Genomic DNA, 27,941 nt, shown 5'->3' with positions numbered 1-27,941 from the left:
AGGTATTGTCGTATGAGAATAAGTTAAGCATGTTGGAACTCATTGGAATTTAGCAGAATGTGTGGTGATCTCATTAAAACATAATGAAAGGATTCTCAAGGGGTTTGACAAGATAAATTTGATTTTTTTTCTCTCATTGGAGAGCCTAGGATTAGAGAGAATCGTCTGAGAATAAAGGGGTGTCAATGTTAGAAGGAGATGTGGAGGAATTTCTTCTCCAGCAGGGTTGTGAATCTTTGGAACTCCTTGCCACAAGGAGTGGTGGGGGCAGAGATCTGTATATTTAAGGCTGTGATAGATTATTGATCGGAAGGGAAATCTAGGGGTACGGGAAAGGGCAGTAAAGTGAACGTGAAGAGAGTTAGATCAGACATGATCCTATTGAATGGGCGAGCAGGCTCGCAGGGCTGAGTATCCTGCGGCTGCTACTGTTTCTTATACTTATTGACCCTTGTGGACATGATCAATCGAAGGATCTCTTACGCTGCTGTTATAACTTCATGACATCGTGAAAGATGCTCTGCAAATGCAAGTCTTTCTCTCAAACCTGCACTTCAAAATTGCTGGGATGCTTTAAACACGAATTTATTTTTTTGCAGCAGTTCTTTGTTGCATCATATAGTCACACATCGGCGAACAAGTAAGCTTTGCAAACTATGCTTTAGAGCAGGTACTGCCTCTTCTAGCAGCTTGGCGTATCGAGAGGTACAAGAGCAAGGCTCTTCGCCCCACCATGATAAATATGTTTTTTCTCTCTCTTTTCCCCCTCGATCCTGCTGCAACTTGATCACAGCCATTCGATTCTCATGAAACCCCCATCGCTGATTGGGCCGCCGGTCTCCAGCTGCCTGCGCCCCCATTGGACGGCCGTCCGCCTTCCTCTTGGATACAGAGGCGACCCCGCTGATTGGCCGTCGGTGACGCGCGCGGAGCCGGGCCTGCTCTGATTGGTCGCGGTGGGCGGGGCCGGGCGACGCAGGCCACACCCGCGGGGGGGTGGGAGTGGGCGGTGATTGGCTCGCGGCCGCTTTGAGTGACAGCTCGGTGCCTCCACCCCCTCCAAGGAGATTGTGTCCTGACTTGTTGGGGAGGAAGAGACCGGCTTTGCGGGACAAAGCCCCGTCTGCAGCCAGAGGGAGGGAGGGAGAGAGGGAAGGAAGGAAGGAGAGAGAAACAGAGTGAGGAGATCAGCAACGTCGGGAAAAGCTCAATGCAAAGAAAATGATCATCAGCATCAGTGAAGAAAACGACAGGAACCCAGAGAACATGGCAGCGGGGGAATATTTAAACCGCTGTCAGAGGATCTCCAGACAGGTAACCGTGCAAAAAAGACCCCTATATAGATGTGAACAAAAGGAATAGAGGAGACAGAGAGAGAAATGACTCCCTGTACATTTAAATAACCCAATATCTTTCAGATTAGGGTCAGTGACAGGCTGGCGACTAGCCACCTCTCACATTCCAGTCTGATCTATTTTATTACATTTTTAAAATAAAAAATCTCGTCTGTTCTTGCAGATCTTTCATTTGCACTGTCGAGTCCGGCGACTTGCAGATAGGGTTCATTGAAACTTATTTTGTCCAGTTGCATTGGCGTTAGTTTTCGTTTTTCTTCTTTTCTTGCTCCTTAATTCCCAAGTTAGACATTTGTCTTCCTCGTAATGCAGTGTTTCTTATTACCGACCTTCCTCCCCCTCCCCTTTCTCTAAAAAAAAATCGTGTTTGTGAATCTCAGTCGTAACGATACAATGAAAAAATGTTGCAATTTCATCTGAGTCGGTAATTCCATTGAATTATGAGATGAAGGTTTGTTGGAGGAGATTGAAAACTTTGCAAGAAAATGATTTTCTTAACAAGGTATTGTAACTGTTTTTTTTTCTCTTACCTCTTCCAACTCTTCCCACCTCTTCCCCCCCCCCCCCCCAACACACCTTCTGGTCGGTATTGTTAGAAATTTGCAAAATCTTTCCTCGATTGCATTTCACCAATTAAAGGTGTGATTGCAAAACGTAAAAATAGTCATTCTAAAATTACAGCACTGCAAATTCCACTGCATCGAAGTGTTAACTACTCCTCCGAGATAGCAAACATGTCTAATGTGTTGCTTATTTTAAATGTTCCAATTCCATTTTAGTTCATGGATACGATCCCTGTTGTATTGCAGTCGTCCTATATGAATCGATTAAAAGACAATCTGTTTGCATCATCTTCCCGTTTTTTTTCTCTCCTTTTACATCTTTTTTGTCTTGCTGTAAAGAAAGCATTTGGCCAACATCGATGCCAATCAAAGTTGTTTTTCTCTTTCAGCCTTGCCCGCAGTATGCGTTCATCCAAGGCAGGGGGAGCTCTGGGAGAGATTTGCTTGTTTACATCATTGCTGGAATTATTCCAGACCCTTTTGTGATTTCATTTAAAGCTGCAGATCTCCCCTTTCAACCTGCCAAATTCTGCAGTTCACCCACTAACATGCTTGTGCATTCAGATTGATGTGTTAAGACAGACAAATAGATTTATTGTTGCAATACAATTGCATTTTTTTTTGCAAAGAGGAAAAATTCCTGGAATGAAATTTAGGCTGGAGAGCAGTGACATCAGTGAGACAATGCCTTTTTTTTTGCTCTATTTGTAATCAGACTGGGGAGGAAACAAAATCACCAGTGGCAATTTAACTTAAATGCATTGGTGTCTGTAGTGTTTTATCAATACTTGGCATTCTGCAATTGCTTCTCCCTATTTCTTGTTTATTTTCTCATCCTTTGTGCTCTCTCTTTTGATTTATCTGTAATTTTTCCTGTCCATTGAATCCAGAGTTTAAGAAATTGATTGGACTGGTTTCTTATTGAGTTAGAACTCTGACATTTGGTATTGAATCCATTACATTTTTTTGAGTTACTGTTTCTGTGTTTTAATTAATGGCCTGGTGCATAAATATTAGGAATTTGGGCTGGAACAAAGCTGTTGTAGAGTGCTGAAGTCTTGTTGCCTGTTTACCAACTGATGCTGATTACCATTGCCACCAGCCTTGCTTTAGTCTGGACAGTCCAGTTTATGAGCTGACTAGTCCAATTTCTAAACTGGAAACAGGATGTCTAAGAACCTCTTCCTTATAAAAACTTCAATTTCCCACTTATTTATTTTTCTTAGAACTTGGGAATATTAATTATTAAGGTCACTAAAGTTTCAAAGGAAGTTTCATCATAATAGCCACCCACCATACTACCCCTCAACCAGTTCTGGACTGCAGGCTTTTCATAATCATAGCAGTGCTTTCAGGTTTCTAGATTTTGATAATTTCAAAACGACGAAAAGACCAGAGGGGAAATCAGACTCTATAATGATGGGTGGGCATTACAGACCTGGACCCATTGCAATAAGACTGGGGTTTGAACAGTGTTGATTCTGTTTGGAGATCAGGTTGTGAAATCGATAGGAATGTGACGTTCTCTGGATTAACTGTTGTAATTAATGGAAGCAGCTTATGCATACCTTAGCCATCAACAGAACAGCATCACTCTTGTTTCTGACTGTCCTTTCAGAAAAACTTCATCATTCTCCACTGACCTATACCAGTAAGTATCTTTTAGGGAACAAATTCAGTGCCCCGTTTTCTTTTAAAGGTGCTGACTCATTCTGGCCTATGTTTTATGGGCTCTTGAACTATCCAGTACCTCATGCAAATGAATATTCTTCGTGTGTGAGTTTTGATACTATTAACAGGGTATTTACACAATGGATCTCATCATAAGCAACTCCAGTCTAGTCCTTGTCCTGCATTCACATATTCTGTGTAAACAATCCAGCAGCATACCTGTGAATGTGAATGGGGAGCATGAAATCCGGATAATTTCTCACTATGCCTAGCTTAACGGCACTCCCTGAGAACTCTTACAGCCATGCCAACTGAGATCATCTAACTCAATACAAGAAGAGAACCAAATCTTGGAATTCACAGACTTATGTGGCTTAGCTGTACAATTGGCAGTACGTTTGTACATCAAGCTATTGTGAGGCCTTTGGCACTAGCATCATCATCATCACTATGACCATGATCTGAGGGATTACATCACAGAACCCTTTTGTATTCAAGGCTATGCCTATAGTCAATATGATTTTCAAATCTAAATAATTTAATTATGCATTATTATTTGTCAAATGAGAATATGAATAGGTTTTTTAAATGTTTTGGTTGGGCTCTTCCAGGTCTTCTGGCATTAATCTTGCCAAAGTAGTAAGGAAATACTGATCAAATATAGCTAACACCAAACTGTTAGCGTGGAGCAACACATTACTTAATCATAATTACCACTTATGTTCAAGACAATGCATTAGAAATGTACAAAGTGGAGGGTAGATTCTGTACTGAGAGATTTAGAGGACTATAGTGTCAAAAGTTAGTGGGATGAATGGCCTATTCTTATTCAGTACTTTTCTTACTCATTCTAATATAAAACATGCATTTGACAGTTATTAAAATAATTTAAACAACTCAATGACTAGGGGTGACCCATGAAAGTCAGAAATTGATCCCCATCGAAGGTCAATGTTGGAAACTGCTATGGGAAAGCAAATGTGCAGCCATGTTGTGTGGGAGAGAAGCTTCTGTGTATGAGTAATGGAATAAAAAGGGAAAAACAGCTTTTTTTAAAACAATACCCAGTCAAAGTAGATCAAATCAAATTAATTCAAAGCAAGATGTATGAATACAAAGTCATCTCAATGACCTTCAAAACAGCCTTTCATAAAGGTTTATGAAAAATGGTGGAAATACTTCATGAGTGCTTGAGTGGAGTGTTGGGAAGAACTGATTCCGGTGAAGAAAGATGAGGCAGTAATGAGCAAGAGAACACAACTTAACCAGTACAGCTTCCAATTCTGGTAAGTTTTCTTACAAATTATTCTACCATGTAGTTCACTATCCAAAATATGCAATTATGTGTAGTCCAGGTTACCATGATTTGAGAAATAGTCAGGATAGGATGTAAATATATTTATAATAGTTGTCAACATTTGTCTCTCTTTCATGACATTTGATTATGTAAAAAAGAGAGGTGTGCAAGATTTCAAACTTTTTAAAAAATTAACTTGACCCTTAAATCCCAATCAGATTGCATATTCATTAGTCATAAATTCATATCAACAGAGGTCATCTACATTACAGAACTCATTCACTCAGAGTACTGTGAACGTTTTGACTGTTGTGTGGAGTCTGTGCTAACCCCATTGCTGCATTACCTAATTACATTACTTTATAAATGCTTGCAAATTGGCAAGCAGACAACTAACTGAACAGAATGAACTTTGGATGGTCTCTTGACAGCGCCAGCCTGCATTAGGTGGCCTAATTTGTCCAGCTGACAAATACCATCATTCAGAACCCCTTGAAGTCCACTGATGTTCAGTGTACCTGGACTGTAGAGGAACCTCTGAATTCAATTTTGGATGATGTACAACTCCACGTAAGCCATCTTTGTATTCACATCCCTCCTTCCAGTGTTGTTTATCATGTAATTTACAACAATGATTACTCATGACAAAGTTGGCCACCAACTTCTTAATGTTACATAAAGTATCCTTTTCTAGCTGACTTATATTGTTCATTGAAGTCATTAAATAAATTATTGTCGCTGGTAGGTTTGGCCTACTTAGTAAGAAAACTATATATCAAACCAAACTGGAAATGCACTGTTGGGATGAAGGATGCAAAGCAGAAAATAAGTACTCTAGGGATTTCCTTTCAGCTATATTATCTGTTGGAAAAGATTATCAATTCTCTCTTTTCCAACTCCCTCAAAGGCATAACAGATAAATGCATTTCTAGGTGGAGTTGTCAGTAACTTAGCTCAGAGTCGAAAAGTGTGGCGGCTGGAAAAGCACAGCAGGTCAGGCAGCATCCAAGGAGCAGGAGAATCGACGTTTCGGGCATATGTCCAAAACATAGAATCTCCTGCTCCTTGGATGCTGCTTGACCTGCTGTGCTTTTCCAACGCCACGCTTCTCGAATCTGAGTCTCCAGCATCTGCAGCCCTCACTTTCTCCTAGTGACATAGCTCAGCAAGTCCCAGGCCAAATTCTCAGTCTCTGTTCATGATAGGCAGGGAAATGATCCTCCATACCTCAGTGTTGGTGAAGAAAATAGATGTCATTCATTGGCCCCTGATGAATTGTGACTGCAACATCCTCCAATAATCTGACAGCGTCCTAATGTTGAGTCTAAACCCAGGTGTGAAGAATTGCCATTTTGGGTGATAGCCAAGAAGGCAGTTAAAAGAATTAGCACCTTCAGGACAGCGGAGAAGGGGTGCAGATGCCAGGGAAGGAATCTTTCTCCAGCAAGGAAGTCCTTGTATTGTAACTGACCAAAAGAAAACTTGTACAAGGTAATTGTTGAAAAGAGAGCCATATTACAAAAGTAGAAATCAGTATGCTCCATCAGTACAAATTCAATAATGTCAAATTTCATAACAATCACAGTGATATATACGACAGGAGAAAAAGGGGTGTTGAAATGCCTCCTGTTAGATATTCTTCTGTGATTTGGCTGTACTTACTAAATAACCCTGAGTGTGCTAATCATTACACTGACAACTAATTTAAGATAATCAGTTGAGCCCATTGTGTCACTTATTTACACTTGCTAGAAGCAACATAGTGTAATCTACTGAGTCTGATTCTTTATGATTAAAAGGAATATATTCAAACACTGCACCTTTTTGGAATTACATGGAAATGCGGAGAGCTTGTATTTCCCTGTTGATTTCTTCTTAACTTGCCAACCGATCAGTAAAGCTTTTTCTCCTGCAGTATAATCCATTGGGATTGTTTGAAATTTGCCATTTTTACATTTGTCCTCGCGAGTGCAAGTGGAAATGCTTGAGCAATATATATTTATTTTCAGCAATGTGTGGAGTATTATTTGGTTGATTATCCCAAATCCTTTGGCTGATTTTGAGAAAACTCTGTTTTGACATGTTCCTGTCTCCTTTACGTTGGTGTTAAAATACAAGTCTAATTGGGACTGTTTTTCAGCTGGTTATTGAGCATGTATCTGGATGAGGAAGAATGGCCATTTTGGCAGTATCACCCCAGTTGGGTAGTCATTGGTCAAATTGCTCATCAAATTACATAAAAGATTTTGAATCCAGATGGACATCTTCGGGGTCATTACAAGTATTTTTTCCCTTACCTTGCCTTGCTTAGTCTCGTCAAAATCACGACATTTTAAAAGAAAAATTTATGATTTATGAAGTTCTGATTTTGGTTTCTGAAGTGTTTTCACTAATGTGTTGTGCCTTTGATGTGGTTCTTCGTTTCCTGACTATACATTCTAAATTGTCTCACTGGAATGGTGAGTTTATATGGGAAAACTGAGCAAGTCTGGCAGCATTTGTGTAGAGAAAATATTTTGGGTCCAATGACCCTTCTTCAGACCCATTCTGAAGAAAGGTCACTGGACCTGAAACACTAGCTATGCTTTCTCTCCACTGGTGCTTCCAGATCTGGTGAGTTCTGTCAGCAATTTTTTTTTTGTTTTGGATTTCCAGTATCTGCAGTTCTTTAGTTTATTTTTGATTAGTTTAAATGTTTGGCCATGTACAGTGCACATCTTAATTATATAGTATTTCATAAAGTCCTATGATGACCCTTCCACAATAGGTTTTGAAATGTTTATCTCTATTCTACTTTCAGATAGCTTTTATAGTTGTATTATTGTTTGTCAGTGAATCCAAATCATTTTGTATATCTCAGCCATTTTATAGACATTGAACATATTAAGTCTGGTTTATCTAATGTTGGTCTGATGAGGGGAATATTACATCCAAACGTTGTGCTGAGTACTTCCAGTTCCACTTCTGCCTGTTAACTCATGGGGTTAAAAAAAAGCAAACAGAAATGGCAGTTTGCCTTATCTTCAGTAAAATCTGCTGCTTAATCACTGACCTAGCCACTGTTCAGGAATCTGTTAACTGCTTAATTCAGTGCATGCTGTCAGTAGTGTGCACCAAAATAGCAGTATTGGCACTGAAGCAAATTGAATGCATCGTTAGGGTTTTGAAACACTGTAATTAACCCGTGTTTCCGAATTCTCAGAAATCGGTTAGTGGAAATAATTTGATGTAGTGACAAATTTTCACTCCCAAGATGCGTTTTGTAAATGGGGACTATCACAGTCTCCCACTTTAAGTCTACCAAGAGACTTTGTTAGCAGAGACCCTCAGTAGTTCAGAACAGGTACTTCCCATACTCCCTTCTCTGACTATTTGTCATGCTATAAATGCAGATCTATTGCTCCTCGGAAGCTGCCTGACCTGCTGTGCTTTTCCAGCACCACTCTGATCTAAACTCTGGTTTCCACCATCTGCAGTCCTCACTTTTGCCTGAAATAAATGCAGATCTGTCAACCTCACAAATATAAACGAACACCCCTGATATGTTTGGATGATTATCCTGGTAAATTTGCAGGGATGGTTTGTCATTTGCACAGCACACAAGTGTACCTTTGACTGCCGTTCTGCCTTGACCCACGCTGCTGGAAATTCCAAAGCCAGTCTGCAAGCTGGAGAGTTACTCAGGCCCCTTAACCTCAGCAGGAGAATCAAAAATAAAATACTGCAGCCTCCGGCTGTCTGACATTAAAGAAACATATACTCAGCAGGCCAGGCAGCATCTATAGAGAAAATGTTTCTGGCTTATGACATTTCATCAGAATCCCTTAACCTGGGCTCTTTTACATTCAGCCAGCTGCCTGGTCTTCAAAATATTCTTCAGGGATCCTTCCTGCTTGCAGCAAGTCCCACCTAAAGCTCAATCATAGAATTGATACAGCGTGGAAAGAGGCCATTCAGCCCAGCAAGTCCACAGCACTCCTCCAACGAGCATTGCACCCAGACCCAGTTCCCCACCCAATCCAAATAACCCCACATTAACCATGGCTAATCCACCTAACTTGCACATACCAGTGCACTTTAGCATGGTCAATTCACCTGACCTGCACATCTCTGGACTGTGGGAGGAAACCAGAGCACCCAGAGGAAACCCACACAGGCATAGGGAGAATGTGCATACTCCACACAGATAGTTGCCTGAAAGTAGAATTGAACCCAGGTACCTGGCACTAGAACTGAAAATGTGTTGCTGGAAAAGCGCAGCAGGTCAGGAAGTATCCAAGGAACAGGAGAATCAACGTTTCGGGCATAAGCCCTTCTTCAGGAATCTTCAGGAATCTGGCACTAGAAGGCAGCAGTGCTAACCATTGAGCCACCATGCCACCCACTGCACCTTTCCTGGCATAATTGCATCTGCCCTGTATAAGAAAATGCATATATCAGGGTAGTAAATTACTAAGTCAGGAGCTCTGTTATATTTAATAACTGAACTGCCTCAAGCCTCAGGTTCCAGAATGACATTAGTGAGCCAGTTATGATTTTGACAGCATTTCTTCAGTTTCCATTGTCCTGTTTCTTCATACCACTTTTGCACTTTAACTGGATTTGTTAAACTTAATTTCACAATTTGTTGCGGTAAGATTTGAACTCACAGCCTCTAGATTGTCAGTCTATACCCAATTACTACACTCTTGTTAAACTCCTGAAAGCCAGTTGGTGAAGGACAAAACCAGTACCAATCTTTACTTGATTTGATTTATTCAGATAATGGTTCAAGGAAAAATTCTCCGAGCTTGACTAATACTCACTCTTAGTAAGTGTTTCTCCAAGGACCTTGAATAAAACTATGGAAGACTGGTCTGTATAAACCCTTCATTGCTTGCTGCCTAGACTCGTTAGTAGAAGAGTCTCTTTATGATCTTTTGAAATAACTAATAAAACAAAAGAACCAAATTGGACTAATATATTCAAGTTAAAAGATGAACATGTTTTAAAGGTATACTATGACAAGAATCAACTGTTGAAAGGAAATTTAAAGTTAATTGGTGTTTTGGGTGCAGGTAATGCACTCTAGCACTGTGCGCCCTCCCCTCAGTGGTCACAATGTCCCAATTGAGTCAGTGGGAATCACACTCCCTGTCTAAGGATATCCAGTTAGAGAAATAACCATGGAGAAGGAGTGGAGAATTGGATATAATGACCTTTATATGTGCTCAAGCAACCATCTAATCATTGTGCTCTATCTGCATGTTCTTAACCTCGATTGATACGATTAACAACTCTCATTGCTAAATGACTAAATGATTTGACTTATGTTTATCTAAATGTTATGTTAGTTCACCACTTGATAATTAGATGAAATAAGAATGTTTTCATGAATTTTGTAATGGGAAACAATTGAAATATGTAAACAAAGTGCAATGGTGTACAGATTCCATGTCATGGGGAGATTGGACTTGATGGTGTTGGATCTGGCTCTAGACTGACATGATCAAAGTTGGGTTTCAGATCTTTTAGCTGGAGGTTACTAAATAAGGACATAAAAATAGGAACTGAACACACCTTTAACTTTACCCCCTTTAAAGTTGTAGAGAAGTTTTAAAATGAGGCAATAGTTGGAGAGAACAAAATATTCGCAGGTGAGGAAGGGAGTGATGACAGTAATTCTGAAAGATTGGAAGTTTAGATTACGTACAGTGTGGAAACAGGCCCTTCGGCCCAACAAGTCCACACCGCCCCGCCAAAGCGCAACCCACCCATACCCCTACATTTACCCCTTACCTAACACTACGGGCAATTTAGCATGGCCAATTCACCTGACCTGCACATCTTTGGACTGTGGGAGGAAACCGGAGCACCCGGAGGAAACCCACGCAGACACGGGGAGAACGTGCAAACTCCACACAGTCAGTCGCCTAAGGCGGGAATCGAACCTGGGTCTCCAGCGCTGTGAGGCAGCAGTGCTAACCACTGTGCCACCGTGCCGCCCACGGCGGTACAGAAGTGGTACGACATAAGAGAAAGACAGTTCATAGTATTGAAAAATTTGAGGATGAGGAATTGAGCGGATATTGGGATACATGGACCAAGTCATTCAGTTGGTTTGGTCTTTTCGTGTAAGGAAGAATATATTTGTTTAGGCTGGAGTGCCGTTGGGATGGCGAGTCGAGCAAAATGTAGACAGACAGAAGGCTCTGTATGTGAAAGAATGTAAAGAAAAGCTTGGAGAAACCATGATAGTAGCCTGATCATGTGAAAGGTGCAATTAGAGAGTTGAAATGTGTGCGTAACCTGATGCAGGGATGAAATTGAGGGAGACGAGCACGTCAGTGAGAAATTAAAGGATAGATCCAAGTGAGGATTGAAATAATCATGGTTGAGGAACCAATTGGTTAAAAAGATGGTTGAACAAGTCAGTGCAATTTCAGGGCAGTGCTAGGAGCCCGAAGCGAAGTAATTGAAATGGATGAGCAGAATCTAGCAGGAAATGTATCATGTGCAGGACATGAAGAGGCATTAGACTGAGTCATCAAAATGGTTGGCATGTCAGAGCAGACCATTACAGATCCTTCCACTCTTCTGTAAACTGGTACCTGAAAAGTAACGAGAAATCTGAGGTTCTGGATGAAGCTACTGGAAAATAGCAAGGCTAATGCCACTTTATTTTGGTCAAGAGGACAGTGCAATACATTACCATAATTTGTAGTGAATCACTTTCCAGATCATTTAAGAAGAACTGCTTTTGCACGTTGATCATGTATATAAAAGCTCAAATACCAGTTGTCTCGCAATCAACCAATTGCAGTCCTTTGGAATGTGAGGGTGATTGACAGGGTCCAGTTGATTATAAGGTGGCAAATTTAACACTGGAAAGAAGGAATTAATGTGGGTTTGTGTGGCAGACTTGGTCTGAGCAATACCTGGACATTATCCAAGATTTCATTAATGATTGATACCTAGTCTAATCCATTGTCTTGTCCTGGAGGGGTGATGATACCTCCAAGTCACCTGCAGGTAACTTGAAAGTCAATGTCTTAATGGGTAATGTTGTTTAAATGGATGAGCACCGTGAAGCTTACTGGTTTTCTGTGCTAGATTTAGCTAAGTAAACCAGAAAAATCCCTAAATTCATTACAACTTGAACCAACCTGCACTTGAGTACTCTACTGTACCTTTTCCAACAGTATTTGCATTTCTCTGCTTGGAAAGCACTTTAAGATTGCTGACGATTGTGAGAAGTGCTATATTTTTTTTCTCTTTGACCCTGTACTTGGGTTAATAGGATGTTTCTGGGCCATAAGTGCATTCTAAATTAGGCAAGTAGGATCTAGTTGTAGCTGCCTTTCTCTCCTTCTCTCTCTTGGTAAAAAGTTTTAATAGCCTCGATTTTCACGTGTAGCGGAGACCTGCAGGACAAAAAAAAATCTCACCAGTGAAATCTCAGTCAATCAACCAGAAAAAGAAAGTTAAGCGTAAGGCGTGAAATCAAAAGTGAAGCCATTTGACCAGTGAAGTCCATTCTCTTGAAACCACATATAATCAAACTATCCAACCATTTAATCTGTTACAGGAGAAATTTCTGTATAAATGCAATGCAGAGTAGCACTGTAGCAAAGGCTTAGATAACATTGCTTGAATGTTTTACAGTCTTGTGAAATATGTATAATGTTTCCCGATATTACAACTGTGTCTACATTTCAAAAGTAATTCATTGGCTGCAAATTACTTTCGGATGTCCAAAGGTCATGAATGATACTCTATAAATGCCAGAACTTTCTTGTGTTATTCTGCATGTAAGCCCTGATCGTCAGTACAGCAATCTCCATGCAGTGTACAGAATACACAGGGCAGAATGTAATTCTCTTCCCCCATACCATGTTTGGTGGTGTGTAGGGCTTTTGACCAGGTGGAAGGTGATGGTTGTTGTCCCCACCACCCTCCTGCTTCCACCTCAGTGACGTTTGTGGAAGGAAGGTCATGTACAGCTAATTGAATTCCTTCAGTAGTCAGTTAATGTCCACAGAGTCCTCAGCCTTAATAATTGGGTAAGCTCAGTGTATAGGAGAACCCAACAAGCAGACACATACAAATGCACATCCCCTTCAAGTATTCAATGAATGCTATATGTTTTAAAGAAATTGCAATGTTTCAGTCTGAATAACATTTATGACCCACTTGGTCTTTGATTTTGTACATTTTTGGACTTCTTCAACACATTTTGTCAAACTGCCATCTTCGTCAAGTTTAATGGAAGGTTTCTCACTGCGAGGCTTTGTGAATTTTCTAGTATCATTCCCGACACACCCTATGGCACCCCTCTTATCCCGCGCTCATTCAGTCTCCCCCACTCTCCATTGCTGGAAGCTCTTACCACTGCCAGCATATACCAGGAGACACCATTATCCCTTATGTGGATGCCATCTTGGAACTCTAGTCATACACCCAGTCAAGTGTTGGCAAACGGGAATTTGCCTTTCACTGTCAACATAGCGACTCAGCAGCTGCACACCAATGCTGCTCATGTACAGAGGTAGCGTAGCTTACACTTCCTTGCATATATATAAATACACATTCCTATACTTATTGCTGTTTAAGCACGAAGCCATACAACTTACCTGCCATTACCCATAACCCATCTGACATACTTCTCTAAGTCACTGTTACTCTCTCTGTAAATCCCCGCTGTCTGAGTTCTCTCAGTGTGGGCCCATCACTGTCAGACATCTTGAATTGCTTCAAAACTTTCATTTTTGTTAACAAAATCAAACAAACAGGAGTTATGCTTGCCTCTTGGAACAAAAAGCTGCTTGCATGTATGTCAAGCACCAACAGTTTTACAGACAATGAGTAATCCTTGCACTCAGCTGTTATCCACAAGAGTCGGATGTGATTGAAGTTCTGATTGGCTTGGAGCACCTGATGTTGCTGCGCTGTGAGTGAACAAGGTGATGTTTCCCCTGGTGAAAAGCCTCATCCTCCGAAGACTGTTCCCGCTCTCATGGTTTGTCAGTGTCCATTACTCATCTGTACTCTGCTTGCTCCAGCTGTTTAGAACACACCCTACTAGGTTTATGCTAATCCTCACCTTTCAGCAGGCCTATCATCTGCTCCACCAGCATGTTGCATGTTGCTGGTATATTGATGCAATGACACCTTTTTGTTGTTGCACCGAGAAGGCCATTTCACAACACGTGGTATAGTCTATCAGAGCCTTCACCTGGAGGGGATGCAGCAATGTTACTGAATCCCATTGCTTCAGGCTGCAGCACTAACCCCATCACAGGGAAATGAGAGGAAGCGGTTTGATCTGACATGAATGACATTGGTCACTTGATGCATTTGTGGATGGGCAATCGAGAGATCCCACACAGGGCACCTTGGAAGGAGGCAGTCACATACAAATTCAATGTAGCTGCCACCAGGATAGGATGACTACCATTCCCACTCCTTCAGGTCACAGTTCCTGTGGTATAGTTCTGTAACAGCATCACAAAACGTCCAAAGCCAGTGCTGTCACTGAGCCTTTTTCATCTGGAGGAAAAGGGATCAAGGGTGAAAAACTCTGGCCCTTCTGTGTACATCCTGAGGTCTCTTTCAGCAGTGTCCTCTACACGTGGATGCACTGGAGGCTGCTACTGGTCCTGAGCTTGCTGATTCATCGATTTCTCCTCCATTTCTTGCACCACAGCAACAGCGATGACAACTTATAATGAACCTGTGTGGGGAGAAAAAGAAGCAGAATAGGTGACTATTAACTTGAGGAGTCAGCATTCACATCAAATACAAAAGAAAGCTTTACCTACTCTATAGAATGGGACATGGACCATTCAGACAAAGGGTCAATGGAATGACTCATCGTGGCATTTTGCAGGTTGAGAGGGAATCATTTCTGTGCCCCTGCTCACTAGGGAGGTTTTGCATTTGCTTTATGCTTTGTGGCCACAGGTGCCCCTTTTAAGATCGTCTGAGATTATGTCTGCTTCCCTGTGATGTCTGCCTTCAGTTTGCAATGACCAGTAAGACAGTCAACATTGCACGTGCTGGTTGCAAGCACCTCGCACACAATTGTACACTAACTGTATTTCACATGCACAATAATATCATTCCAAACAATGACAACTTGCAGTCTGTAAGTGTTTGATTGAAACAATTGCCCACTGAGGGGCTTGCCACCAGTCAAAAGTGGAACCTGTAGTTTTCATCAACAAGCAGCCACTGACTCTGCCAATTCCAGGCAAGGTCACAGCTAATTTCCATTGGTAGGTCACAGCAGATGGTGAAAGGCACTGCAGGTCACTCTTGACAACATGAGGACTAAGTTCGGTCTGGTCATCGGCACCTCAGGCCCTGAATCTCTATGTCCCTTCCAACTAACACTGCCTGAGCAATTCATCTCTACTGAATGCCTACATGTTCCCACACCCCAACCTCGAACTGCGACTTTAATGCTCAGCATTATCCCCAAGGCCCATTCACTCCTAGTGTCAAGCTGCACTGCACTACCCCACTCTTCCTCCATTGAGGCAATGATGATGGTGACTCGCAGCACCCCATTCCCCCCCCACCAAGGGTCCTAAGAGCTCTGATGCACTACCTGATTTCACCCCCTCCCCCAACCCAAACACCGACACTGCATTTACACATTCCATATCTCAGGTTGCTGCCTTCAATTCCAGATTTGAGTCCCACACCTCGCTACAGTGACCTCCGATACCAATACCGAAATCTATTCTGCTGACCACCAGACAGTGCTCCAACTCCTAGACTGATGATTGTGCAGACCCCTGACTGATCTCCATGCATATCCCCTGTTGATGATGGACTAACCCCCTGACCAGTTGCACTAAACTATGGTTCATTCCATGGGTTGTAGTGAAGTGGAACCTCCAATTCTCCGAGTGAATGTCTGAGTGTGCCCAAGCCTCAGGACTGGTCAAGGATGCTGATTGGGTGTGCAGACACTGCACCTGGAGAACTCCCTGAGACCTTGGTGTTGGGTATCCGTAATGGAAATTCAGATGAGCAAACAGCGAGCTGGAGTTGCCAGCTACCTGCACTGGGAATTCTCAGGAACTTGTTTCTCTCTAGCAAGGTGTAGAAAGGAGAGTGCATATTAGCAGAGATACATATTGTCACATGTACTTATGTATAGGAATAGAGTGAAAAGTTTTACAGTATCACCTGTTATGGCACCATCTTAAGTGCAAGTTGCTAGGTACAAATCTTAGATACAAAAGAGGAGTAAAAAAGGAAAGCAGTTGCATTACTTTATAGTGTTGAAAGAATAAGTTCAAAATAAGGCATAGTTAAAGGATTGAAATTACAGTCAATTCTTTTAAAATTCAAGTAAATGTTACAGTAGCTGAGTGCAGGAGCTTCCACACATGGTCTGACCACCGGCACCAGAGCTTAGTCCAACAACTGTCCCCGCTCCTCTCCAAGCCTCCAGTCTGCTCCAAGCTAAGTTTTCTCCGGGCCCGCTCACCACCCCCACCTCACCAAGCACTGTTCCAAGAACAGGTGGAGCAAAGGAGCTGCAGCTGGAGCCTCTTTATCTGCCGCCATCTTGGCAAAATGAGGCAAGAAACGAGAATATTAATGAGGCAATATTGAATGGTAGCCAGAGTCATAATGATAATTGCCTGCAATGGGCTTTTCACTGCTCACTTGCAAGAATCTCTTCTCGACATCCTGAACAGAATTGCAAAATCGACTTGTAGCTCACAACATTGGGGAAGGCTTCTCTTGATTTCTAACGGGATTTCTCCCAAATTTCATACCGTTCCCCATGCTGTTCAGGGTCTGTGAACATTCTGCCTATTGTTATTTTAACATTTTTGTACCATTTGCACCATATGAAAACTTGGACTTTGTGTGACAGTCTGAATTTATTATCTCAAAATGCTTCCAGCCTCGTCACTACAACTGATAACCCTGTAACCATCAATAATTTACCTGGTGTTTCATAGCCTAACATATGTACTCTTCAGACATAATCCAAACTGGAAGAACACTAGGGGTGCAGAGAAAGTACAGAGTTAACTAATGAAGGCGTTGGCTTCAGGGTCAGTAAACACATCCCATGTAATATCTGGATACTCTGGTATTCACATGGACAGTGTAAGATTTCAGTCAGCAGATCACACTGAATATAGCATCGAAGTGAGTAGACTGTGTCTGGTGCAATTCTTAAAACCAGGCATGTTTCCTTGTTGTGCTATCGCTGATCTTGCATTTTTGAGTATCAACGAGGTGATGAGTTCATTTTCCACAGCCACGGATGGCAGTGAAATGTTTCTGTGCACCAGAAGTGTGTTTCTGAGCTATATTTCTTTCTCAAGTTTCAGTTTGGAACAGGTAGCAATAAAACAAAAGTGTAGATAAATTATTCACAGAACTTCTGTTTGCGGAAGAAATGTGGGCAGGTGCTGGAGAAAGGCTTGAGTAGTAAAGGAAATCTGCCCTGAATTGATGCTTTCTTCTGATGACACTGCTTTGTTGCCAGATGACTGTGTTGCTCGGGGGAATTGTGAGCTGGAAAATGCCACGCTAGTTAAACCCTTCAGTGCTCACATTGGTTGGAATCCCTGAGTGCCTGAACAGCAATGAGGAGAAAAGGTGCAGCTCAAACATACAACTACTCAGACTTCAGAATGCCTATTGTTATTTGTCCGTTGTGTAGTCCATTGTAGACTGGCTAAGAGAGATTAAACAAACAATCGAAACAAAAGAAGTTGGGGTATTTTGCAAACATAAGACTTCTTTTGGATAGAAGAGGAAAGAGCTGCTTGAGTTAAAGTCATGTTGGTTCCACTTAACGTACAGTATCCTCTGTAATGATCTCTGTCCAGTCCATTTAATTTCCTGAGGGAAGGCAATTCCTCCAGATATCTATTTAAAATTACACTCTACATTGTTCCTTAAAGGGTAATATATGTGTAACTCGAGCAGCTGGTAATGTATCATGTCCCATGTACAGAGGAATCTCGATTATCTGAAGGACACGGGCGGGGAGTGTTTCGTGTTTCGATCGGTTAATCAAATGCTGGATAATCGAATGCCGGATAACATAGTTTAGCCGAACATCCGTATCTTGTGACCTTGCTGGATCATCCGAAATTTGGATAATCAAATGCTGGATAATCAAGGTTCCTCTGTAATCTTTGATCATTTCTGTCTGCATTGATCCTGTCAACTGTTAGATGTATTCTGAAACAATCTTTATCAGATGACATTCAAATAAACTAATCAACGTAGTATCAGCTGTATTAACTGAGATCCTGTGCAATGATCATTCTTCTGTGGGCAAGAACATTTCTCTCTCGCTTTAGTTGAGGATTTTTAATTTTATGTTGATGTATTTGAATTCAGTGCTCAGCATTCAGATGTTTACTGCTCTGAACTACATGGAATCTGGTGTAAATCATGAGAGGTTGTATCTCACCAAAGGAATGACTTCAGTTGAACTGAAAACGAGCAAGTCTATCCTAAAATATCATCATTAAAGTGGAAATATTTGACTTCAATGTCTATATTGTTGTAATTGCAGGAAGTTAGTTCATTCAGATCTTGGATCAAACTATTCCTGAGCCATCATTATTAGCAACTGGGGAAAAGAGGGAACATTTCTGTTCCATAGTTGCTCCAGTATAGTTTATTACAATGTGTTCATGAATGGAACTTTTTAACTTACTTTTATTTACCCCTAAAATGTTGCCAATGATGTTTAAATGTCTTAAAGATAGAAGAGGAAAGACTGTTTGTGTAATCTTTTTAATGACTATGGACATTGCAAAGCACTTCAAATAGATTAAGCATTATTTAAAGAAATCACTGTTGTAGTGGATGGAACATAGCAGCCAGTTCATGCACAGCAACCTCCCACAATCAGTGTGAGAGTGATTTGAGAACCTGTATTTTGGATGTTGGTTGAGAGATAAATAATAGCTAAAAGACTGGGAATAATTATCCTGCTCCTTTTCAAAGTGGTGCCTTAGAATCTCTCTTTTTATCTATTCTGAGATGTCAGATGGTCCTTGGTTTATCACCTTAACCCTTTAGTACTCTGGCACTTCTGTCTAAGACTCTTATCTCTGAGTCAGAAGCATAGGATAGAGGAACAGGCTACTTGGCCTTTCAAGGCTACTTCATCATTCAATACGATCGTGGCTGATCATCCAATTCAGGACTCTATTCCCACTTTCTCCTTCCATCCTTTAATCCCTGTAGTCCCAAGAACTATATCAACGTCTTTCTTGAAAGTCTTCAGTGTTTTGGCTTCAATGGTTTCCTGTGGTGGAGAATTCCACAGGCTCACCATTCTCGGGTAAAGACGTTTCTCGTCATCTCTGTCTCCTTATCATTAGAACGTATCTCCTGGATCTGGACTCCCTGGTCATCAGGAGTATCCTTCCTGCATCTGTCCTGTCTAATTCAGTTAGAATTCTATAGGTTTCTTTGAAATCCCCCCAGCCCCTCATAATTCTTTTAAACTCTAACAAATACAATCCTGACTGATATAGTATTTCCCTGTATGTTGGTCCCGCCGTCTCAGGATTCAGTCTGGTAAACCTTCTTTGCGCTCTCTTCATAGCCAGAACATCCTTCCTCTGATAAGGAGACAAAAACTGCACGTAATTCGCTGGTGTGGTCTTACCAAGGCCCTGTACAGTTGCAGCAGGAAACCCTGCTCTTGGACTCGAATCCTCTCAAGGCCAACGTACGAGTTTACCTCTTGACTGCCTACTGCATCTGCAGGCATACTTTCAGTGACTGGTGCATGAGTTACCAACAGAGCCATGGCCTCAATCAGATTGCCTTTGATGGTTGCAGGCTATTCATTATCGTGTAGAATAGCTGAGCATATTCTTGTTCTCCCAGTTCTACATGGACATCACCCAGGGGAGTTGCTAGACTGGTTGCAGCTTGAATGCTGAACTGTGTACCAGCGGGGGGGGGGGTTGGTCAGTAACATACTAGCCTCCAAATCCCCAAATTTACAGGGCTTTAGCATAAAATCAAGGCTTATGCTATTGCGCCATGCTGAGGGAGCACTCTACTGCAGGAAGCTCTATTCGTCAGACAAGACTTAAACTGAGGCCTCATTGGCTCGCTTGGGTGAATATAATATGGCACTATTTCAGAGAAGAGCAGCTGTGTTGTCCCTGGTATCATTGCCAATATTAATGCCTCAATCAACATCACACAAAAAAATCTGGCTATATTTGTTATTCATGGGAGTTTGCTCAGTCCATAATGGCTGCCACTATTTCTGTGTGCTTACACCTCAAAAAGTATTTCATGGACTATAAAGTGCTTTGATACACCCAATGATCATTTAAAAAACTCAAATCTTCCTTTTATTTCTTTGCCTGGCTGATTTTCTGCCGTACGCTGTCCAAGCGCATTGAAACCAATTGTAGCCCCGGGAGGAGGCACAAATCTCTGGGATTTTCTGGACAGTGAACTTATTCGTCAGGCCATTGGGGAGCCTGACTTCATAGTCTTCAAGAAACTCCAGGGAAGTGATGGTTTACAACAAGAATGATTGAACAATTTAACTGATTTACAGCAGAAATTGACAGCAGTATTCTCACACCAATGCAGCCCTTTGGCAATGTAACATTACAGTCTCTGGAGCAAGGATTTTGTGGGGGTGCAGAGCACAGGCAGTGCACATATAAACAGTACGCTTGAGATGCAGACCTCTTGACACCATCACTCAAAAATTTGGTTCTGTTGCAAGTCAGTCTCAGCCATCCAGATGAAATACCACAAGTAGATCTTTGTATGTGACTCCTGCACATGAAGTAATACAGCCTGGTAGTATGTCCCTTTAGGAAATCCCTTGCTGAACCATCCTTGCCACAGCACACAGCTTGTGGAAGGGTGCAATTTATTGCTATACCATTTCTCTGGGTCATTTTGTGCTCCTAATAGTCCACAAAGGAAACAGTTACCCTAGTTGCAGCTGTTTTTCTGTCTATCAATGACACTCTGAGCTGAGTTTCCCGATGATTCAGGACTCTACTTCACTGTAAATAATACCATTCAATCAGCCAAGATAGAATCAGGAGAATTTAAATTCTAATGCTTTCTAGTAAAATTGGTGCCAAGCAAACAACTCTCAAACAGGAAAAAAAAACTTCCCACCTCATTTTCTTTATTGATTCTTGGTCCAATCATTCCCCTTCCCTTGAGTGGCATGGTGTCTCAGTGGTTAGCGCTGCTGCCTCACAGTGCCTTGGTTGATTCCACTCTCGGGTGACTGTCTGTCTGTGTGGAGTTTGCATGTGCTTCCTATATCTTCATGAGTTTCCTCCAGATGCTTTGGTTTCTTGGCACAGTCGAAGGAGGTGCAGGTGGATTAGCCATGCTAAATTGCCCATAGTGTCCAGGCTAGGTGGATTAGTCATGGGAAAACCTTACAGGGATAGTGTAGGGCATTGGGTCAGGGTGGGATGCTCTTCGGAGGGTCGGTGTAAAATTGACGGTCCGAATGGCCTGCTTCCACGCTGTAGGGATTCTATGATTCTTCCACACTTTGCAGTTTGCACCCTTGGCATCTCCTTGAAGTGGGCTTTGTACTCCTTGTCCCTCCCATTACCTAGTTCTTTCTCCGTCCATGTACAGTACAAAGAATTCTTGACAGTTGTTGGGAGGGGAACTGTGACCTTCTAGAGAGCTCAGTAGCTGATTACAGCCCATCCCATTGAAACCATCTCTTGATAGGAGTCACAGAAGGCTTCCTGTTCTGTAATCGGTGCCAACTTTTAAAGGGTTTTTCCTTTTGTACAAAAGCATTTGCTTGTTTTTTTTTTGTTGGGATCTGCAATCGCACTACAATACTATTGAGAATTAACTTTTTTTTGCCTTATTTTAATTAATTGTGTCCCCATGGGAACTGCACCATAGCACTGCTAGTTATGACTTGTAATCAGAAATCTGCATTTAATGGAAAGTAAATACTGTAGAAGGATTAAAGGCACATTATTACCCCCAACCTACAAGTGCCTGTGGGATAGCTCTGGGAGAGTTGGTGAAAAACCAGCACTAAAACCCAGTCTGAAGTCATCCTCTAACCAAATCCTTCAAATCCACCTGTTTGGATTTGAAAATGATCTGTTTGTTTACTTTTTTTTTTGTTTTGCAAATGAATTTGTTTGGAAATAGTCCAGTTTCCACACCCGAGAGAACATGTTCACTTTTCAGCAGGGACTGAATGGAACAGGAACTTTCTTGCAATGCTTTTCCTTTTGCCATCCCTTGCACATCAGATAAAGGCATCTTTTTCCCAATGTGATTCCTGATTGTGTGGACTCTGATTCCACTGACTGCAAAATGATATCTGCATATTTCTCATTCATGAGTCCTGTGGCAGATGACAGACTGACTGTGGAACGTGTTGTAGCAAAGCCAAGTATTGTCCACAGTGTGAGGTGTTGCATTTTGGTAAGGCAATCCAGGGCAGGACTTATACAGTTAAATGGAGAGCCTTGGGGAGTGTTGCCAAAGAAAGGGACTGAGGGTGCAAGTGCATGGTTCCTTGAAAGTGGAGTCGCAGGTAGACAGGGTGGTGAAGAAGGTGTTTGGCACGCTTGCCTTCACTGGTCATGACTTTGAGTGTAGGAGTTCGGATGTCATGTTACGGCTGTACAGGACATTGTTGAGACCACTTCTAGAATATTGTGTTTAGTTCTGGTCTCCCTGCTTTAGGAAAGATGGCATTAAACTTGAAAAGTTTTTAGGAAAGGACTTACAAGGATGTGGCTGGGATTGGAGGGTTTGAACCATAGGGAGAGGCTGAATATGCTGGGGCTTCTCTCCCTGGAGTGCCGGAGGCTGAGTGGTGACCTCAGAGGTTTATAAAATCATGTCGGGCATGGATAGGTTGAATAGCCAAGATCTTTTCCCCAGGGTCAAGGAGTCCAAAACTGGAGGGCATAGGTAAGCGGTGAAAGATTTAAAAAGGACCAGAGAGCAGGTTTTTCCCAAGAGGGTGGTGGTGTTGAACAAGCTGCCAGTGGAGGTGGTGGGGCTGCTACAACTACAACATTTAAAAGGCACCTGGGTAGGTATATGAATAGGAAGGGTTTAGAGGGATGTGGGCCAAATGCTGGCAAATGGGACTAGATTAATTTAAGATATCTGGTCAGATTGTACAAGTTGGACCACAGGGTCTGTTTCCATGCTGTGTGACTCTCTGTGCATTCAGGTACACGCATGTTCTGTCTCTCTAGCTAGAGTAAGTGAAACGGGAAGCTAGGCTGATTTTTCTCATCCTTAGCCCATTAGCACCAAAGCTACGAACTATTTGGCTGAGGTCACCCAGCTCATCTCAGACACGAATTGAAGGGGACTTGAATGCCATAAATTACTGAGTAAATTGGAAATTTGGTTAAAAATGCAGGTGGCTGATGACCTTTGTAAGGACTTATCAAGAAGAAAGCACCTGCAATTTCCTGGCTCAGGATTTATCATAGAAAGGACAACGTTTTAGGAGGCGCTTGTGGTGCACTGAAAATGTCCCTCCCTGTGGTCCAAACGTTCTAGGTTCAAATCCTACCTGTGTCATAATATGTCTTTGGACATTGTATTGTCCATCTTACTAGACTGTTATTCCAGCAACATAGGTAATGTTCTGGAGACCCGGGTTCACATTCTGCCATGGCAGATGGTGGAATTTGAATTCAGTAAAAATCTGGAATTAAAAACCTATCTGGTTCACCATACCTATCAGGGAAGGAAACTGCGAATCCAGACCTGCTACAACATGGTTGACTCTTAACTGTCCTCTGGGCAATTAGGGATGGGTAATACATGCTGGCCTAGCCAGTGATACCCTCATCCCGTGAATGAATAAAAAAAAATGCTGAACACATCATTTTAAAAATACAAAGAAGGGGCAGTACTGAAGTGGAGCAATGCCAACAGGTAATATAGTTTGTCACTTTTATCCTTTTAAAAGCAATACAATAGGATATGGATGTTACTAATGAAGCCATTTCTCATTCCTAAGTTTCCTTGAGAAACTCGAATCTCTGCTGTCCATCTGGTGAAGACAATCTTGGGTATTCCCTGCAAGAATGATTCCCACTGGGAATGCAACTTGTGGAAGTACCTGATTATTCCTGAACCTCTGCTTTTTTACACTGCCTCAGTTATAAATTGCAGTTGCCTATCACATTATGAATGGATAACCATGAGGTTTCCTTTATGAATGACAATGAGGAGGATAGTACAAGACTTCAAGAGAATGCCAGCAGACTGGTGAAATGGGAGGATGAATGCTGTGGTTCTGTTCGCCGAGCTGGAAGTTTTTGTTGCAAACGTTTCGTCCCCTGTCTAGGTGACATCCTCAGTGCTTGGGAGCCTCCTGTGAAGCGCTTCTGTGGTGTTTCCTCTGGCATTTATAGTGGCCTGTCCCTGCCGCTTCCGGTTGTCAGTTTCAGCTGTCCGCTGTAGTGGCCGGTATATTGGGTCCAAGTCCATGTGTTTGATGATGGAGTTTGTGGATGAATGCCAAGCTTCTAGGAATTCCCTGGCTGTTCTTTGTTTCGCTTGCCCTATAATGGTAGTGTTGTCCCGACAGAACCACAGCAACGAGCACCCGAGCTACAAATCTTCTCACAAACCTTGCGAGGATGAATTTTTAACACAAAAGTGTCAGCTGGTTTATTTGGACAAAGAGAATGAAAAGGAGGACATGTAAAATAAATGAGACAGTTGTAAAGAGGGGGAGGCAATGGTATAATCACTGGACTGTTGATCCAGAGTCCCAGATAATGTTCCAGGGACCAGGGTTCGAATCCCACCACAGCAGATGGTGGAATTTGAATTCAATAAATATCTGGAATTGGGGATCTAGTAACTACAATCAATCCATTGGTAATAGTCGGAAAACCCATCTGGTTCACTAATATCATTTAGGGAAGGAGGTCTGCCGACCTTATCTGGTCTGGCCTACATGCGACTCCAGACCCACAGCAATGTGGTTGACTCTGAGCTGCCCTCTGGGCAATTAGTGATGGGCAATAAATGCTGCCTAGCCATCGACTCCCTCATCCTGTTACAAAATAAAGAAAAAAAAGAGGATGCAAGAACAGTGACTTGAGATGCAAGTACACAAATCTTTGACAGTCTGAAAAGGCTTGTGAAGGCATATGGGATCCTTAGCTTTACAAATAGAAACGAATTCAGCAGCTGCTGACTCTTTTATAAGGTCTCAGTGGAGTACTATACAGTGTTCAATTCTGGGCACTACAATTAAGGAAGGATGTCAAAGCCTTGGAGAGTGTGCAGTGGACATTTGCTGGAATGGGCCTTGGAACATGTCATTATAGTTATATGAAATTAAGATTGTTTTCTTTATCATAAGGGTTTTACAGCATGGAAACAGACCCTTTGGTCCAACTCATCCATTGCCAATCATGCCAATCAATTAATCTAGTCTCCTTTGCCAGCATTTGGTCCATATCTCTCAAAACCCTTCCAATTCATCTACTCATCCAGATGCCTTTTAAAGAATGTAAAAGTTAATAGAGGATTTGGTAGAGGAATTCAAACTCATTGAAAGTTTTGATGGGGCAAACAGGGAGGAATTGTTTCCAGTGGTGGTAAGGTCAGTAAGCTGATGGGTTTACTGACAGAAGAATAAGACCTGATTTTGTCAGAGAGGAGGAGGCATGATCATACGGTGTGTTTCTTCTGGCCTGTCATGAGCTGCCTGAAAACATACACGAAGCAGACTTACTCCCTGTCAAAAGGAAATTGGATAAATACTACATTCAAAAAGGAAATAAAGTGACAATTTGTGTGGAAAGCACAAAGAACTAATGGGATAGTTATTGTTAAAGAACTGGTATAGCCACAATGGGACCAATGGGGGTTCCTTGTTCGTGGCATTGGTCGGAAAGGTACTCCACATGCCCTCCTGGTGGTCAGAAACTGAAATTAAATTGTGATTAGAAAATAGCAAAGTTGTGTAGATAGTGCAGCTTTCCTTGTTTCATCCTAAATAATCCTCTTTCCTTCTCCCTCATATCCCTGTCTAACTTCTCCTTAAATGATGAGGAAATAAGTTTTACATTCTCATCACTCTTTGTGTAAAGACATTTCTTGTGAATTCGCTTTTGGGTTTCTTGATGGTCCCCCATAACAGAAAACATTCTTCCTCTGCCCACTCTATAAGAACTTCTCATAATTTAAAATCTACTTCTTAGATCACCCCTTATCATTTTTTTTCCAAGGCACTTTTTAAAAAGAATCTGTCTAACAGTTCTTTCCTGAAAAGGATACTCATGAATTTCTTATATCACTCTTGTCTCTGCACCCTCTCCAGTATGTTATATCCTTCTTATAATATTGTGATCAGCATTGCAGTCTTAGGTGCAGCTAGCCAAGATACGATAAATGTTTAGCACAACTGCCTCTCTTCAATTCTATCTCTCTGGAAATTATTTCTCATTGAACTGCATCTGCCACATATCTGCCAAGACCTGCAGTATTTCACCAATATTGAATCAAAATGTCAACATTCTAATCTGAAGTACAAATATTTATGTATACTGTATGAAATAAATACAATCTGCCTTAATATGGATCCACCTCAACTCAATCCAACTTTCCAGTGCAAGAATTTTCTTTTTATCCCTACTCATTTAGTTCTGTTTTTGAACCACCTCTATATAAATCTGGCTACATCTCCTTTAATGTTGTATCACACTGCCGTACTTGGTTACTGTCTATTGGAGGGACATGGGCACTGGGCTAAGTGCCCACACGACACTACTCTGTGTCATTCATCAGTTAGGTGCTTGAATAAACTGTGGTTTTAAGACAGGTGATGACCCAACAATCTGATAGTATGACAGAATCAAAGCCATTGTCTAAAATGCTGAACCTCTGATCATCTCACAATGCAGAAACCACTTGAAAAAGAATTTAGCACTCTTCCTAGTCATTACCAAGAACAATTGAATTTGTGAAACATTAAAGTAGGAAATCCAGATTTTATGGAACTGCTGTGGAAAAGGTTAATTTTCCCCTAGCTTTCACTTTGTTTTCATGATCCTAGTGAAGGCTGGGGGGATTCAGTTAAGTCGGACCTAATGTGTGAGGCATTGTGGTACTGTCCATATCTCTGGAAAGAGGCCTAAGTTCAAGTCCCAACTCTGCTGCTCTACCATCTCTGATTAAAAAAACTATAAAAACGTGTATAGGCCCTTTTATTATGATCCAAGGCTACAAGTTTTATTTTTTAATCCATTTGAGGTTGGAATCTACAAGTAAAGAAATAACAACAAGCTCCTTTAAGAGAATTGAGAAAAAAGTTATTTATCTACTAGTTATCTCCAGATATTGGTTAAAAGTTATTGATGACCAGTGGGAGTTTCATTTGGGGCCACTCTGAAGGATAGGATGGTTGGGTAATCCAATACATTATCAGCCCAAGTCAGTGACAGACGAGGCTTCCCATGGGTGAGCAGCTGTTATGTCTGTCAGTGGTAGTCACTAGGTGGAGGTGGTCACATTTCAGTGCTGACAAGGATTGGCAATCGTTGAATAAGATATCATGAGTCTGTTAACCCACTCTTCTTTGCATTTATGCATTTTTATCACCGTAAACAATCAGCAGCTCATTAAACGTGCTGACCTTCTATCAGGTAGTGTCCCAAATCAGTAACACATATGTTTGAAAGTAAGAGTTAAATTTGGTCATACATAGTACATAGAACAATACAGCGCAGTACAGGCCCTTCGGCCCTCGATGTTGCGCCGATCCAAGCCCACCTAACCTACACTAGCCCACTATCCTCCATATGCCTATCCAATGCCCGCTTAAATGCCCAGAAAGAGGGAGAGTCCACCACTGCTACTGGCAGGGCATTCCACGAACACACGACTCGCTGAGTAAAGAACCTACCCCTAACATCTGTCCTATACCTACCAACCCTTAATTTAAAGCTATGCCCCCTTGTTAATCTCTGCACAGTATCTCTCAAAGAAAGCTGCTCTCTGCACAGTATCTCTCTCAGAAAGCTGCTCTCTGTACAGTAT

The 27,941-nt window shown here is 41.7% G+C and overlaps 1 protein-coding gene across 3 annotated transcripts in view; it reads left to right on the top strand.

Moving 5' to 3' along the window:
• Positions 1-1,074: 1,074 nt before the first annotated feature.
• The window catches only part of LOC122557370 (sestrin-1-like), a 60,587-nt gene continuing 33,720 nt past the window's right edge, over positions 1,075-27,941 (top strand). For 2 of the 3 annotated variants that reach the window (XM_043705011.1, XM_043705009.1), the window contains exon 1: positions 1,075-1,314. In XM_043705011.1, coding sequence (XP_043560946.1) covers positions 1,222-1,314 — 93 coding nt within the window. In that variant the 5' untranslated portion in view covers positions 1,075-1,221. The remainder of the gene's footprint in view (positions 1,315-27,941) is intronic. The other variant, XM_043705012.1, reaches the window with a different exon arrangement.

Source organism: Chiloscyllium plagiosum, chromosome 15 (assembly GCF_004010195.1).
Source record: "Chiloscyllium plagiosum isolate BGI_BamShark_2017 chromosome 15, ASM401019v2, whole genome shotgun sequence".
NCBI classification, from domain to species: Eukaryota; Metazoa; Chordata; class Chondrichthyes; order Orectolobiformes; family Hemiscylliidae; genus Chiloscyllium; species Chiloscyllium plagiosum.
This window is presented reverse-complemented; position numbering and strand designations above follow the sequence as displayed.